Genomic DNA, 14,254 nt, shown 5'->3' with positions numbered 1-14,254 from the left:
TTTAAAACCAAAACTAAAATAATCATGTAAGAAAGTTATTTTAGATTGCTTGAGTTGATGAAGCATATAGGCAATTGTTGATACTTGTTTCCTGCGTGTTTTTGTCAGTTTCTTGTTCTTTTTTTTTTAGTGTTTTCTTCCTTATAACTTGTCTTGGAACTTGATATAGAATTTCTCCGCTCTCTAATGTCTTCAGATGTCTCTTGAATCTGCATTCCTTGTCTTACCAAATCCTCACGAGGTGCTTTGCCGATTTGCATGATTTTGTATTGAATTACATAATCGACTTTTATATGTATTTAGTCCCTGCAAATAGGAGTCATTTAAAAATTGGTCCCTGTATTCCTTAATCCTGGCATTTTACCCTGTCAAAATTTAATCACTTAAAAATTGGTCCCTCGGCCTAGTTAATTATTGTCACGTCACTGTAATTACAAACATAAAATTACAAAAATACCCCTGTAATTAGTGACGTGACAGTGATTAAGTGGAATGAGGGACCAATTTTTAAGTGATTAAATTTTGGCAGAGCAAAATGCCAGGATTAAGGAATACAGGGACCATTTTTTAAATGACCTCTATTTGCAGGGACTAAACACATATAAAAGCCAAAAAAAACCTAATAATTGCTTGGTTATGGGAAAATTAGACTGACTCGTATAAAAACATTACAAAATGTCCCAAAATCATAGGCAATTGTTTTAAAACTTTTCTAATTTTGATCAAAACATAACTAAAATAACTGAAAAACATGTTGTATATAACTTAAGATGACATGTCCACCTATAAGCTTCATCTCACCATTTTTTTTTTTTGGTACATCTCACCATTTTTTTAGTCCCGAAATCTATGACATGGAGCAAAAATGATTTATTTTAAAATGTGGACCATAACTATATTTAATTAAATATAGTTAATTTTTCTTATAAAAAATCACGTTTTATGCTTAAAAAGTTTATACTTTTTCATAATACAAATACTACATAAATTCATCATTTTTATCAATTTGTTTGTATTTTATTTTTATAAATAAAGCGTTTGTAGTTATTTAATTTATTTATTATCTTCTCTCCCAAGTAATAACCAACAAAGGAGAGATCCGATTGATATGGCTTCCAAACTCATGCATGCAGTTCAATATGATTCCTATGGTGGAGGTCCCTCTGGATTGAAGGTTATGATCACACATTTCTCATTTCTTTATGTTTTTCTTTCTTTGAATTAAATTAACATAATTCCATTTGCATTTTAATTCAATTATTGGTTTATGCAGCATGTTGAAGTTCCTGTTCCAATTCCAAAGACCAATGAGGTTTTAATCAAATTGGAAGCAACAAGCATTAACCCAGTTGATTGGAAGATTCAAAGCGGTCTTCTTCGCCCTTTATTGCCACGAAAATTTCCCTTCATTCCTTGTATGATTAGTTAATCCACATTCTTTTTCTCTTAATCTTTGTTTGGATTGATTTAATAAACTATTTATTTAGCTTTGTTAACAAACATAAGCATGTACTAGAGGTGTTTATTTTTAAACCGATTCAAACCGATCCAAAAAACCGCAACTAATTGAATATTATTGGATGTTTTGGATCTCCTATGGTGAAAATTGCACGAAAATTTTAACACCCTATCTCTAAGAAATTTTCAGTTTATGAAAACAGCTCTCTACTTGATATAAGTTTTGTTAACTATATAGGGTTTCAATAGAATAACAAAGAGACGACTAGGGTTTCAATATTGTATCAATGGCATAGCATAACATAGATTATAAACTTTAGGTTATATTTATATTGTTTGATATGAGTTTAGTCATAGACATAAGCAAGTGTTAAGTGTGATACTAAAGAAATAGATTGTGACATGTTTGTGAGTGTATTTAGCTCTCCAGCTTACGAAAACAATTTATAGCTTATAAAAAATAATTTCACTATATTTGTTGTTTGATTGTAAAAATAGTTTGTATCGAATTTTCGGTATGATTATACTTATCAGGGCCTCTTTTCTCTGGAAACCGAAGGATTATATTTATACTCATTCCATGCTTACTCTTAGGATATAACATAGATTCTTTTGCTCTTGGGACTTTGATTCAGGCACTGATGTATCAGGAGAGGTTGTAGAGGTTGGACCGCAAGTCAACGATTTTAAAGTTGGAGACAAAGTTATTACCAAACTCACAAATCCAGTACTTATCTCAATTTCTATCACTTCTTTAGGTTACTGTTTTTAATTTTTCCTATCATCTATGTTATTTCAAGTGTAACTTGCAACACAATTTCATGAATGGAATGATTTTCTATTCTGTAATCTATACTAGCTTTAAAATAACATGTACTCTTGCACGGAGTTCATGCACATATATAGAAAAAATGGTACGAAACAGAATTGGAAATTTTGCCATGTCTCATCAGGATTTTTTTCGTATGATAGATATATAGATAAATAAGTAATTATTCAATTTTGTCCCTCATTTTATTGACATTGCGTAATAGTCCATCACTTATCAAAATACAAGTGATTTTGATTTGAACATTGGTACTAATTTTCCTGTCGTGTTGAATGACAGTATGCAGGTGGACTAGCTGAGTTTGCGGTGGTTGCTGAGAGCTCAACAGCTGCCAGACCATCTGAAGTCTCCGCAGCTGAAGCAGCGAGTTTACCTGTAGCCGGTCAAACAGCTCGTGATGTGCTCACCCAAGTTGGGGGAGTTAAGTTTGATGGGACTGGTGAGCCCAAGAACATTTTGGTAACTGCTGCTTCAGGTGGTGTAGGTGTATTTGTTGTTCAACTTGCAAAACTAGGGAACAACCATGTGACAGCTACTTGTGGTGCTCGCAACATTGACCTTATCAAGAGCTTAGGTGCCGATGAGGTTCTCGACTACAAGACTCCAGAAGGAGCATCGCTAAAAAGTCCTTCTGGTAGGAAATATGATGTAGTGATACATTGTACTGCTGGAATACCATGGTCAGTTTTTGAGCCTAATTTGTCGGAAAATGGGGTTGTAGCGGATATAACACCTGGCCCGAGATCAATGTGGACTTTTGCGGTGAAGAAACTTACCTTTTCGAAGAAGCAGTGGGTGCCGTTTCTTTTAACTCCAACTCGCGAGGGCTTAGAACATCTCGGTCAGTTAGTGAAGGATGGAAAACTCAAGACAATTATTGACTCCAAGTTTCCTTTGAGCAAAGCTGAAGATGCTTGGGCTAAGAGCATCGATGGCCATGCTACTGGAAAAATCATAGTGGAGCAATAGGCATTGTTTTCTTGGAGTCAAAGTAACCCGACACTAATGCATTTGATTATATTTAATTAATTCATTTTTTAAACTTTTACTAACGTCGATGTTTCAATGTCTTGTCATAGTCAGTGTTTCATAGTTCTACACAACTCTGGTGTGTTTATATTAAAATGAATGATTTGGGATACATCATATGATGGAATGCTTTTAAATTTGCATTCTTCTTGATTCTTTCTTTCTGGTTTGTACATATAATGGTTCTATTGTTAGGGGTGATTTCGAAATTAATAAATTATTTATTTGATATAGAGTTAGTTGAAGTTTAGTGAGTTAGGATTCTAGTTATATGTTGATCTTCTTAAAAGGGTGGCGTTTAGCCTGGGAAAATGGTGTTTTTCCCACCATGGGAAAGTCCCCTTTCTGAAACATTTCTTAGTGAAGAAGGCAAGGCTCTGACTAACCTCTGGTTTGATATATCAACGAAACTAAGATTTGAGTATTGATATAAAGGCAAATATTCTATTTTGGATTTGAGCTATATCAATAAAAGTATGTACTGTATTTTCTAATAACAGAATGGTCACAAGTATATGATACATATACACATGATGAGAAATAAAAGTACAAAATAAGTAACATGACTAAGTTAAACCATAGAAACACGAACAAGGATTTCAACTCATATCAAGCATCTGACCATGTAATGTCAAGGCCACCCCATTGCTCTTTAGGCACATTTAAAGCTTTCCACACAGCCTTGGAAGCATCAACAATGTTATTTGGACAAGGAGGTTGGTAATCATGTTGTTCATCACATCCCTTTCTGGAGTCACACTCATCAACAACCATGGCCACCACACTTTTTCCATTCGCACTTATGGTAATGTTGTTGAGGCACCTGCTCTTGTGGTTGAACCATCCGGTTGAGAGTGCAACAACGGGAGTGTCATCGGAATGATACTGCTTGTCACATTCTGAAGGACCACCTCCATCTCCACCCTTTTCAAAACTATTAAGAGTGAGATATGCTTTTGTGTGAGTAGACACTGATGGAGAACATACATATGTTGTGTACATTTTTCCTTGTACACAACAATCAGAATCGTTCTCTTGATTGCATTGTCCTGGAGGAGCTTTCTTTCCTCTAATTCTACCGCTTGGACGACAGTTCTTGAGTACACAAAACTTGTTAAAATAAGAGTAATAACCAACAAAATAAAAGAAGCTTTGGGGAAAAATCTAGATCTCTTCATTTTGTCTATGAAACTCTATTTTTCTCTTTGTTGTTCTTCTTAGTGTTTGATGTTTTGGGATAGATTTTAGTTAGTCTATATATAGAGAACTCCTCTTCTAGTAAAGTAATTGTTGTGAATTCGTTGAGAAAACCACACCAATAAAAAACTTGATGGGTGGAGCAAATTAATACCAAGCAATCAAATCAAGCGGGTAGCAAATAATCCAAACAAAAACAGCAAGAGATAAAAGAGAGAGAGAGAGAGAGAGAGAGAGAGAGAGAGAAACACAAGATATTTGTTTACCCAGTTCGGTCTAATGATGACCTAGTCTGGGGGAGAGAGCAGCTCTCCGATCCACTATAATGAATGAGTTTCTTTACAAAGAGATAATGAGTTTCAAGAATCAGTCTTCAAACCTAATTCTACCCAAGTCCCAGCCTCTTCCCGTGACCAAGAGACTCAATCCTAATAGTGTTTTGTTCAAGGTGAATCAAAACAATCTCAACCCTAGAGTTGTTGCCAAGAGAGATTCTCTATAAACCCTAGTTTATTTGTTGGTCTAAACCTTGTTTTTCTACACACTTTTATCATCTGATACAAGGCTGTATTTATAGTGGAAAGTAAACCCTTAAAAAACTGAAACAAATCTAACTGAAAATACGTTTTATTTTTATCTTCAGCGCGACCATCGTGGCGCGATGAGGCTTCATCGTGGCACGAAATTTCCAATGTCTTCCCAGGAATCTTGCTTCAACCATCGTGGCGCGATGCTTCTCCATCGTGGCACGATACTCCAGATTTCTGATTTTAAGTTAACTCTCACAGTAATTTGCTTGGTTTTGTATAAAAAGCAAAAGAAAAACAAACACAGCATATAGAAGTTAGATTTTTGGTCAAAGAAACACATATATAGGTTCACTTTTGAGGTCAAAGAACAAGTTCTACACTACCTTGTTTAACGAATACAATATCTATTTTGGACACTAACGAGAACTTGTTATTTATTATGTATTAAGAGGTAAACATCTAATCTAAATCTAATACACATAAAGATATTCAGTTTAATGGTATTTTGTAGGTTTTTGAAACTCTTATGTCTCATTGCTTCCTAAGATGTTTTATGTTATATGCTCCTTATTGGAGAACGACTGGTTTTTTGTCTATTGTAACAACCAAATTTTCTATCCCCGTTTTCATCAAGTAGTGATTAATTCAAGGAACATAATTAGTTTGTAAACATGTACGTAATAATCTTTTCAAAGAAAACCGAAGACTTATATTTTGGTACACTTGCGACATCCACTTTTTCGTACAGGTGCGACACTAGGTTAATCACGTGCAAAATGTGGTTAATTCAATTGAATATATAGTTAATTTAGATCGTGTTGAAAATTGTGGTTAATCATTGTAATGATTTAGGTGTAAAAGGCCCAATCTAATTATCCTAATGATTATCACTCGATTCAAACGCTCCAAACTAGCCCAACAGCGAGGTCCAACAACGAGTCCATCTGAGGTGCTTAACTCGGCATTAAGGATGACAGAACACGAATATCAACATCCAACGTCATCTCAAAAAACTAGCTCACCTCCAAAATAGAAATTCACTAATGTGCTCCACCCTTCCTACTTCCTAGTCTTATATGGAACATATTTGTTTATCTCAGATTCATTTTCCCTACCAAACCGAGCCTATTGAACATAAATTCAACATGAAGATAGCACAGTCTGAAGCCAGCAGGGTTACAGGGGCATATCACTTTGGAACCACGGTACAAATAGGGGGTCTGTGTATGATCACCACACTTACTCTCACTCTTTTTCTACGTACTATTGCACAACCTGAAGCCAAGTCGTCCGGACCAATCTCAGAACGAACCAAGTCCTCAAATCACATAACCTAAGCTATTGACGTGCCTTTCAAAATACTAAATTTCTGTAGAATTTGCAAACACCACTACAATTGAACTGAAGTATTGCAGTCATATCATAAGGTGGCGCAACTCACATTTTAAAACCACGGAAAATGTATTTAACTTTCTTAATTTACAACAGAATGATCACTGGTAGCAATATTTACATAATCCACATAAGATGAGAAATAAATGTACACACTATCACATAAATATTACAGCACAAAAAGACACATTACATCTTCTACAATCAAGCATCTGACCATGTAATGTCAAGGCCACCCCATTGATCTTGAGGCACACCCAAGGCTTTCCACACAGCCTTGGAAGCATCAACAATGTTGTTTGGACAAGGAGGTTGGTAATCATGTTCTTCATCACATCCCATCGTAGAGTCACACTCATCAACCACAGTGGCCACCACACTTCTTCCATTGGCACTTATGGTAATCTTGTTGAGACATCTGCTCTTGTCGTTGAACCATCCGGTGGAAAGTGCAACAACTGGAGTGTCATCAGAATGATATTGATTATCACACGCTGAAGGTCCGCCTCCATCTCCACCTTTCTGGAAACTGTTAAGTGTGAGGTATGCCTTAGTATGAGTAGACACTGATGGTGAACATTCATAAGTTGTGTACATCTTTCCTTGTACACAACAATCAGAGTCATTCTCTTTGTTGCATTGTCCCGATGGAGCTTTCTTTCCCCTGATTCTACCGTTTGGACGACACTTTTGAGCCTCAGAATACAAGAAACTTGTTAAAATAAGAGTAATCAATAAGAGAAAAGAAAATTTGGGGCAAAAGCTCTTCATTTTGTCTATGCAACTCTATATTTCTCCTCTTAGTTCTTGTTCTTAGTGTTTGATGCTGTGATGGAGCTTTTAGTAGGATATATATAGGAAACTTAATGTGTATTATGTATGTTGATCGGCTTTGAAACAACAAGCAAGGGATTGCTTTTGAGGTCAAATAACAAGATTTGCACTACTAAATAAATTATCTTTTTTTTTTTGACAAATACTAAATAAATTATCTTAAAAAGTTATAAAATACACTTGAATAGCATAATGCAATAAATGGTAGATTAATATGTACATGTACAATAAATGGTTGTAGAACATAATGCTGTGTTTTGCTCAAATGACAAGTCCAGTCCTATAAGATCACTTTTGAGGTCAAAGAATAAGTTCTACACTATCTTGTTTAGACAATGCAATATTTATTTTGAACACTAACCATTACTTTTTAGTTATTAAATATTAACATGCAAAAAGATAATTTGTCTACAAGAGAAAACCTTTGCTCTTCTTTTGTCTTGTATTGATTTTTTTAAGCCAGTTTTCAAATATGCTTACAAGATATTTAACTGTTAATAAGTACTAATGTTTAACATAAACATTGTATGTGATTTTAATATGAATTTTACTTTCCTATGTTTCAGGGCATTGCTTCGGATGTTTACTATGTGATATCAATTTAATACATGCCCCTCAAACTATTAAATAAAGTAGAATGTAAAATTCGTTCAAGTAATTGGCAAGCAAAGTAATATAAAACTAACTCTTTGACCTCAAAAATGTTACAACCCTACATTGAAGTGGTGGACATATTTGTGGCAATTAATCTCTATATATACCTTTTGAGAATTCCAATCCATGCATATCAAACACACAAATACTTGGAAGAAAAACACAACTATATAGACAATATGAAGAGTTTTTGCTCAAAAGCATCCTTTTGTTTTCTAGTTTTTATGATTATCACAAATTTGTTGCACTCTGAAGCTCAACAGTGTCGTCCAAGTGGTAGAATTAAAGGAGAAAAAGCTCCTTCAAGACAATGTAACCAGGAGAATGACTTTGATTGTTGTGTACAGGGAAAAATGTACACAACTTATAAATGTTCACCATCAGTATCTACTCACACTAAAGCGTTTCTCACGCTCAATAGTTTTCAAGAAGGTGGAGATGGAGGTGGTCCTTCAGCGTGTGATAATCAATATCATTCTGATGACACCCCAGTTGTTGCACTTTCTACTGGATGGTTCAACAACAAGAGTAGATGTCTCAACAAAATTAAGATTAGTGCGAACGGAAGAAGTGTGGTGGCCAAAGTTGTTGATGAGTGTGATTCGAGAGCAGGATGCGATAAAGAACATGATTATCAACCTCCTTGTAACAACAACATAGTTGATGCCTCTAAAGCTGTGTGGAAAGCCTTGGGTGTGCCTCATGATCAATGGGGTGGATTGGACATTACATGGTCTGATGCTTGATATACTCTGTGTTTCATGTAATATAAAATGTGTTTTGGTGAGTTTATTTGTTTATAATCTTTTATGGATCATATATATATGTACCCCGGTATGTAAGTTTTCATTATTTCCATTAATATATATAATTTTTCTTTCAACTTTCTATATTGATTTTACTTATAAAAATCAGAATTAGCTGGTACCACATTTGGAGTTTGAGTTGTTTCACTTTTGCTTGGATGTGTGAAACAACAATCACAGTCTTGATTCATGACTTCCAAGTTTTAACCATCCTCAAGTTCTATTTGTTTTTGTTTCTGTCCTGAGCATGTCTTAGTTTTTTTCCCCTTTGTTATACTTCATATTTTACCTTCATAACTTTATCCTAAATGTATCTCATATAGTTTATCTTGTGTCAAATGTGAACATCCATTTAGTCATAGAACATAGTAACTCGTATTACCTCAAAACAAAAACAAAAGACAGTAACTTACGTTAATTTTATCATTTTGAATTATTATTTATTTCTTGTCCTCTTTGGTGTCAATGAAAAATGGTACATTAGTCACCAATAATTATAGCAGATCAACTATAATTATACAGAGTACTGGCTCCGTTTATGGAACCCAGCCACCAGGACAACATCTCCAAAATTTGGCGAATTTGGAGAAACTCTCCGGTCTGATGGAATGTTCAACTTTAAGTTTGGAATCCAAGCACACCCCCACATAACCCTCTCCAACAAAAGCTCAATTAGTTACATTATTAATATTACTCTAAATAGAAAGAATACCTCCACTATTACCTTCGGAAGGAAGAAACGCCCAATTACAATCCTCCCTTCCCCATAAATTTTGACAAAAAGAAGTCGAAATCTCCTCCATCTTCGTCTCTTGAATAGCCAAAAAATCAACCTTATTACTTCGCACTAAATCTTTAATGTTATTTTCTTTGAAACACCCCCAAGCCTTTAATATTAAAGGTTGTAATTATCATTGGATACCCGATCTTCTCTCCCTTATGACCTTCTTATCCACATCTGCAACCTGCATATTTTCCACCCTATCCTTATTTTCCTTCCCCGGTGTAGTGAACGAAAATCCCATCACATTTTGCCTCTCAAACAATGATGAAGCCTCCAACTTCTTCAAAGGATCTATTTCCCCATTCATCAAAGATGATTCCGGTACTTGGGTGACTTCTTCATCAAGAATAAGTCTAAACCCCGATGATGGAGAAACCGCCATCCCGGACCCGTTGCCACTATCATCTTTCTTCCTCCCACTATGTCTCGCTACTGCTCTTTCAGGGGAAGTTGTCGATGTAACGCCCTAGTTATTATTTATTTTATTTTGAATTATTTGGAGCCTCGTGTGTGATTTTATATGATTTTTAGTGATTTATGTGGTGTGTGTATTTTATTATATGGTTTAATATAATAATAATTAAAATAAGTGGAAATTAATATTAATTTAGGAATTAGGGAGTTAATTAGAATTTAATAAAAATTAAGGGAGTTTAATGAAATAAGGGAAGTTATGGTGGAAGTTAGAAAAAGAAAGAAAAACAGTCAAAACGTTTTTTACGTAAGAACATTAAGCTTTTGGGAGAAAAGGGAGAAGAAGAGCCAGAGCTAGAGAGGAGAGCCTAGAACCGATTCTTGCTGTCTAATTTTCTGCAAAACTAAGGTAAGGGTGAGACTATCTCTCAATAATCATAATCTATAATTCCTGAAAATTGACCTAGTGGCATAGTTTTGAAAAATTAAAATCAATTGAGGGTTAGGGTTTGATGACGATTCTGAAGAGGAATGGGTAATGATCATGTTAATCCTTTTATAATATAATGTTCAGAATGAAAACTTAATCTTTGTTGTTGCTGTGATCATAAATTGATTGAAAATTATGAGTGATTGGATGAATTGATGAATTTGTGTATGATGATGGAATGATCTGTAATTGTTGTTGGTTGATGACTGTTTTGTGTTCCTTTAGATGTCTAATTGTATATAGGACCTGTAAACATCTGTTAGAAAACATTTTGGGTGATCAGGGGATTGAAATTGGGTTTTTGGAGTGAGGAGAAGTCTGAAATTGTAGGTTTTTACCCTGCCCAGATGAGCGGTCGCTTAAGCGAGCTACCCGTCGCTTAAGCGAGCATTCAAGCAAGCCACCCAGAAATACGATTTTGCCTGTTCGCTTAAGCGAACAGTGAGCGAGCTGGTAAGCGAAAATTAAGTTTGATTCTGCCAAGAATTCGCTTAAGCGAACCGTGAGCGACCCGTAAGCGAGCTAGAATCCAAACTTCCTGTAGTTGGTCGCTTAAGCGAACTACCCGTCGCTTAAGCGAGCTGAGCCTTAGTCAGCCTCTTTCTGAACTTTGCTTTGTGCACTAGGGGACCCTTTTGAGTATTTGTAAGTGTTTCTTCTAGCTTGTATAACTCTTGTATAGGTATCTGATCCTACTTAAACACAATGATAATTGATTTGGTTGATTTCTATGAATTTTGGAGATGTTGAAGTATGTGAACTAAGTGAATGAACATGTTGCATTAAAAGGAGTGGTGAGTCATATATATACATATATAATAGTCGAGTTGTATGAAGATATACACAGGTTGGGTAGTTGCATAAACATCAAAGTGGGAGAGCTTCGGCTCTGGAACGCCTCGTCGTTCAAAGCGGTGGAACACTAGTTGTTCAAAGCGGTGTGGAGCGGTGAGGACTTAGGTCCTGTTGAGAATGCTTTAACCATTCGACAGCGGTGTGGGTCACGGCCCTGTTTATGGTACCACATGCATAGTTGCATTTATCGAGGAGTCTTAGTGGGGTGTCATGTCATTTCATGAGTTGCTATTGTTGATCGAATTGCTATATCTGGATGATTGTTGTTGATTATGAAATACTTATGCCTATTGAATAACCATGGATATTGTAGGGTGTTAGATTCAATTGATGTTATTATTTATTATTTTTATTGACTGAGAATCTCACCCCTTCTGCTTGAAAATGTTGCCCTTCCTATGGGTAACTTGCAGGTGATCCTGAGTAGTAGGTGGTGGCTCAAAGTGTCTAGGGCTCTGATATGTGGGATGGGATTTTTAATGTTTCTTCATTCCTATGTATCAAATTTTGGATGATGATATTGTAGCCCTATGTTTTGTTGGATTTTTCTGGTTGAGGCTTTTATGCCGAGATATTTTATGGAGTTTTAAACGGTTAATGTTGTTGCTTAAATACAATTATTCCGCTGCAGATTAATGATATTTTTTATGAAGGTTTATTAAATAGTTTTATTTTTCTATTTAAGAAAATTTGAAAATGAAGTGTGACATGCCCGTTTGGGATTATTACTCTGATGCGTGTTTATTTTATTAAATAATTGATATTGGGAACGGGGTGTTACAGTCGAGGCAGCCTTTGGTCTTGGCTTCCCTGTATGTTTGTTACCACCAATCAAATCCGCCTTTAAAGCAAAATTACCAATTTCCGACGAAATAGATTTTCCACCTCCAAGTTTCTTCTTGTGCCTCTATTTAGTTGTTTGCAAAACATTCCTTTCATGCTCCTCCCGAAGTCCTCCGAAATAAATCGGACATGACTGTTGACTCTTCCCACCTCCCTATTGTTAACTTGTAATTTACAAGAAGCCTCTCCTAGCTCCATACCACAGGCATCCTGAAGAGGCCCAACAAATTGGATAGGCCCAATAAAAGGAATATTCCTTTCAGTCAACATTAAGGGGGCCACCTCTCCTAGCACCTCACGCTTCTTTCCCCCACATAACACCTCAGAAACTCCTTCCACACACGCCTGGCCCCCACCAATCTCGTTTGTCCCGTCTTCCCTCACCTACCACTCCTACGGCCCCATGTGGCATTCGGTAATTGGAGGAGAACTATGTGAAAGAGACTTCTCCTTTACCACACTCATATTTTGTTCCACAATAGCCGGCCCATCAGCTTCCACGTGACCCTACAGAGTAGGCTCAATGCAAAAAGGTTTCTCCAAAATATCACCACAAGTCTGGCCCTCATGAAAGGTCTCCTCTGACAAACCTAATTGTCCCCTCAGCATTAAATTTCGACAATTTAAAAATTGACCAATTTCCTTTGATAGTCGTACGGAAGCTATCCCTCTAGGGCTAACCTTACTTCCTCATTCCATGAACTCAGGAAGCACACCACCACCTACTCCTCCATTAGAGGACTTCGGCGACACCTCCTCCCAACTAGACTACTCCGTCCGCCTTGTACCCACCGCCGACACCACCTCCTCTACCACCCACACATAAAAAACAGCCCCCGTCACCTCCAACCTTAACTTTTCATTAATGAAGGCCAAAGAAGATGACCACACGCAAACCCTAGCCATTAGGGTTGGGAATAGGCCAGGCCAGGCCAGGCTTTGATAGGCCTGAGCCTGGCCTACGAAAATTTTTGCAGGCCTGAGCCTGGCCTATGGCCTGGCCTATTTAAAAGTTTGGCCTGGCTTGAAAGCCTATTTAAAGGCCTACTTACTATTAAAGTCACTAAACATTCCACTTTATCTACTTTTAAATAGGCTCAATAGGCCTCAAAGCCTATTTCAGTCTAAGACTTGTCTATCACTACTATAAGGCCTTAAAAGCCTATTTCACTATAAAGCTTTAAAACCTATTTAAAAAGTCCACTATGAAGCCTAACATGCATAAACAGGCCGGCCTATTAGGCTTCATAGGCTTTTTTGATAGCCTAAGCCTGACCTATTTACTTAAATAGGCTTTTTAAAAAGCCTAAGCCTAACCTTTTTAATAAACAGGCCAGGCCAGACCATGCTTAAACAGGCCAGGCCATAGGCCCCTATAGGCCGGCCTGGCCTATTCCAAACCCTACTAGCCATATCAAATATGTTGAATCCTATTGTGTCATCATCAAAGTCCACAAACTCACCAAAAAAACCTCCCAAGTGCTTGAAGGTCTGCTCTTCCCACACATGTAATGGCAAGCCAAAGATTCTCAGCCACACCACCCTATGTTTTGCCATCAAATTAGGAGCCCAACGTTTGACAGACTTGAAAATCCCTCTCCACCAAGGATCACTCCTATGATCAACTTCTTCAATCACCTGAGGATCTTCAGCTTTCAAGAGGACCATATTTGCACCCATAGAAGTCACTCATATCTTCTTCAACCCACCCAACATCAAGCTATGCAAAACCATTTTAGCCTTCCTATGGAAAGATAAAACTGCCACAAAGCATGACTCCAGCTCCTTCAACCTGTCTACAGACGGTTGCACCACCACCCGTCGTAGCACCGTCGACAGTGTAGCTCCGATCTGACTCTCTTGCGCTACCACCTGTTTAAAAGACATCTCCTTTGACACCACCATACCACTGCCTACTGTCACTATGTTCCTTACCGAAGCTGGAATTGCGGTCTTCTCTCCTCTCCCAAATTTCGCCCTATTCACCTCCAACCTTGAATCCCCCAGCCAACCACCTCCCCCAGACGGAGCCCCAACCCCTCCTCGTCGTCAACGTCTTGAAACTTCACGAATCCAAACCTTCGTCCTCAACGATCACACTTCAGAGGTACATACACCACCCCAACGTGACCAAAACGA

At 36.9% G+C, this 14,254-nt stretch overlaps 4 protein-coding genes across 4 annotated transcripts; 2 read left to right on the top strand and 2 right to left on the bottom strand.

Moving 5' to 3' along the window:
• The first annotated feature begins 1,108 nt into the window (after positions 1–1,108).
• Positions 1,109–3,306, top strand: LOC11439824 (chloroplast envelope quinone oxidoreductase homolog). The gene is made up of 4 exons (XM_003605634.3): positions 1,109–1,174; positions 1,274–1,415; positions 2,094–2,185; positions 2,567–3,306. The coding sequence occupies exons 1-4, from the start codon at positions 1,109–1,111 to the stop codon at positions 3,254–3,256; spliced, it is 990 nt and encodes a 329-aa protein (XP_003605682.1). The 3' UTR covers positions 3,257–3,306.
• Positions 3,307–3,828: 522 nt separating this feature from the next.
• On the bottom strand, positions 3,829–5,255 carry LOC11440866 (putative ripening-related protein 1). Its single transcript, XM_039832625.1, has 2 exons — positions 5,163–5,255; positions 3,829–4,411 (listed from the first exon to the last, which is right to left on the bottom strand). The coding sequence occupies exons 1-2, from the start codon at positions 5,253–5,255 to the stop codon at positions 3,926–3,928; spliced, it is 579 nt and encodes a 192-aa protein (XP_039688559.1). The 3' UTR covers positions 3,829–3,925.
• Positions 5,256–6,634: 1,379 nt separating this feature from the next.
• LOC11445908 (kiwellin-1) lies at positions 6,635–7,206 on the bottom strand. Its single transcript, XM_003605633.4, has one exon. The coding sequence runs from the start codon at positions 7,204–7,206 to the stop codon at positions 6,640–6,642; it is 567 nt and encodes a 188-aa protein (XP_003605681.2). The 3' UTR covers positions 6,635–6,639.
• An 896-nt stretch (positions 7,207–8,102) lies between these two features.
• Positions 8,103–8,669, top strand: LOC11443895 (putative ripening-related protein 1). The gene has a single exon (XM_003605632.1). The coding sequence runs from the start codon at positions 8,103–8,105 to the stop codon at positions 8,667–8,669; it is 567 nt and encodes a 188-aa protein (XP_003605680.1).
• Positions 8,670–14,254: the final 5,585 nt, after the last annotated feature.

The sequence above is a fragment of the Medicago truncatula genome, chromosome 4 (genome assembly GCF_003473485.1).
Source record: "Medicago truncatula cultivar Jemalong A17 chromosome 4, MtrunA17r5.0-ANR, whole genome shotgun sequence".
NCBI classification, from domain to species: domain Eukaryota; kingdom Viridiplantae; phylum Streptophyta; class Magnoliopsida; order Fabales; family Fabaceae; genus Medicago; species Medicago truncatula.
Note: the sequence above shows the minus strand (reverse complement) of the source record. Positions and strands in the feature narration are given on the sequence as shown.

Bases quoted from the DNA above. Each gene is read 5' to 3' on its own strand.
- LOC11445908 (XM_003605633.4), bottom strand. From the start codon at position 7,206: ATGAAGAGCTTTTGCCCCAAATTTTCTTTTCTCTTATTGATTACTCTT.
- LOC11440866 (XM_039832625.1), bottom strand. From the start codon at position 5,255: ATGGAGAAGCATCGCGCCACGATGGTTGAAGCAAGATTCCTGGGAAGA. The intron at 4,412-5,162 runs GTCGCGCTGAAG...TGTGTACTCAAG, and splicing joins AGCCTCATCGCGCCACGATG to AACTGTCGTCCAAGCGGTAG.
- LOC11443895 (XM_003605632.1), top strand. From the start codon at position 8,103: ATGAAGAGTTTTTGCTCAAAAGCATCCTTTTGTTTTCTAGTTTTTATG.
- LOC11439824 (XM_003605634.3), top strand. From the start codon at position 1,109: ATGGCTTCCAAACTCATGCATGCAGTTCAATATGATTCCTATGGTGGA. The intron at 1,175-1,273 runs GTTATGATCACA...TGGTTTATGCAG, and splicing joins GAGGTCCCTCTGGATTGAAG to CATGTTGAAGTTCCTGTTCC. The intron at 2,186-2,566 runs GTACTTATCTCA...GTTGAATGACAG, and splicing joins TTACCAAACTCACAAATCCA to TATGCAGGTGGACTAGCTGA.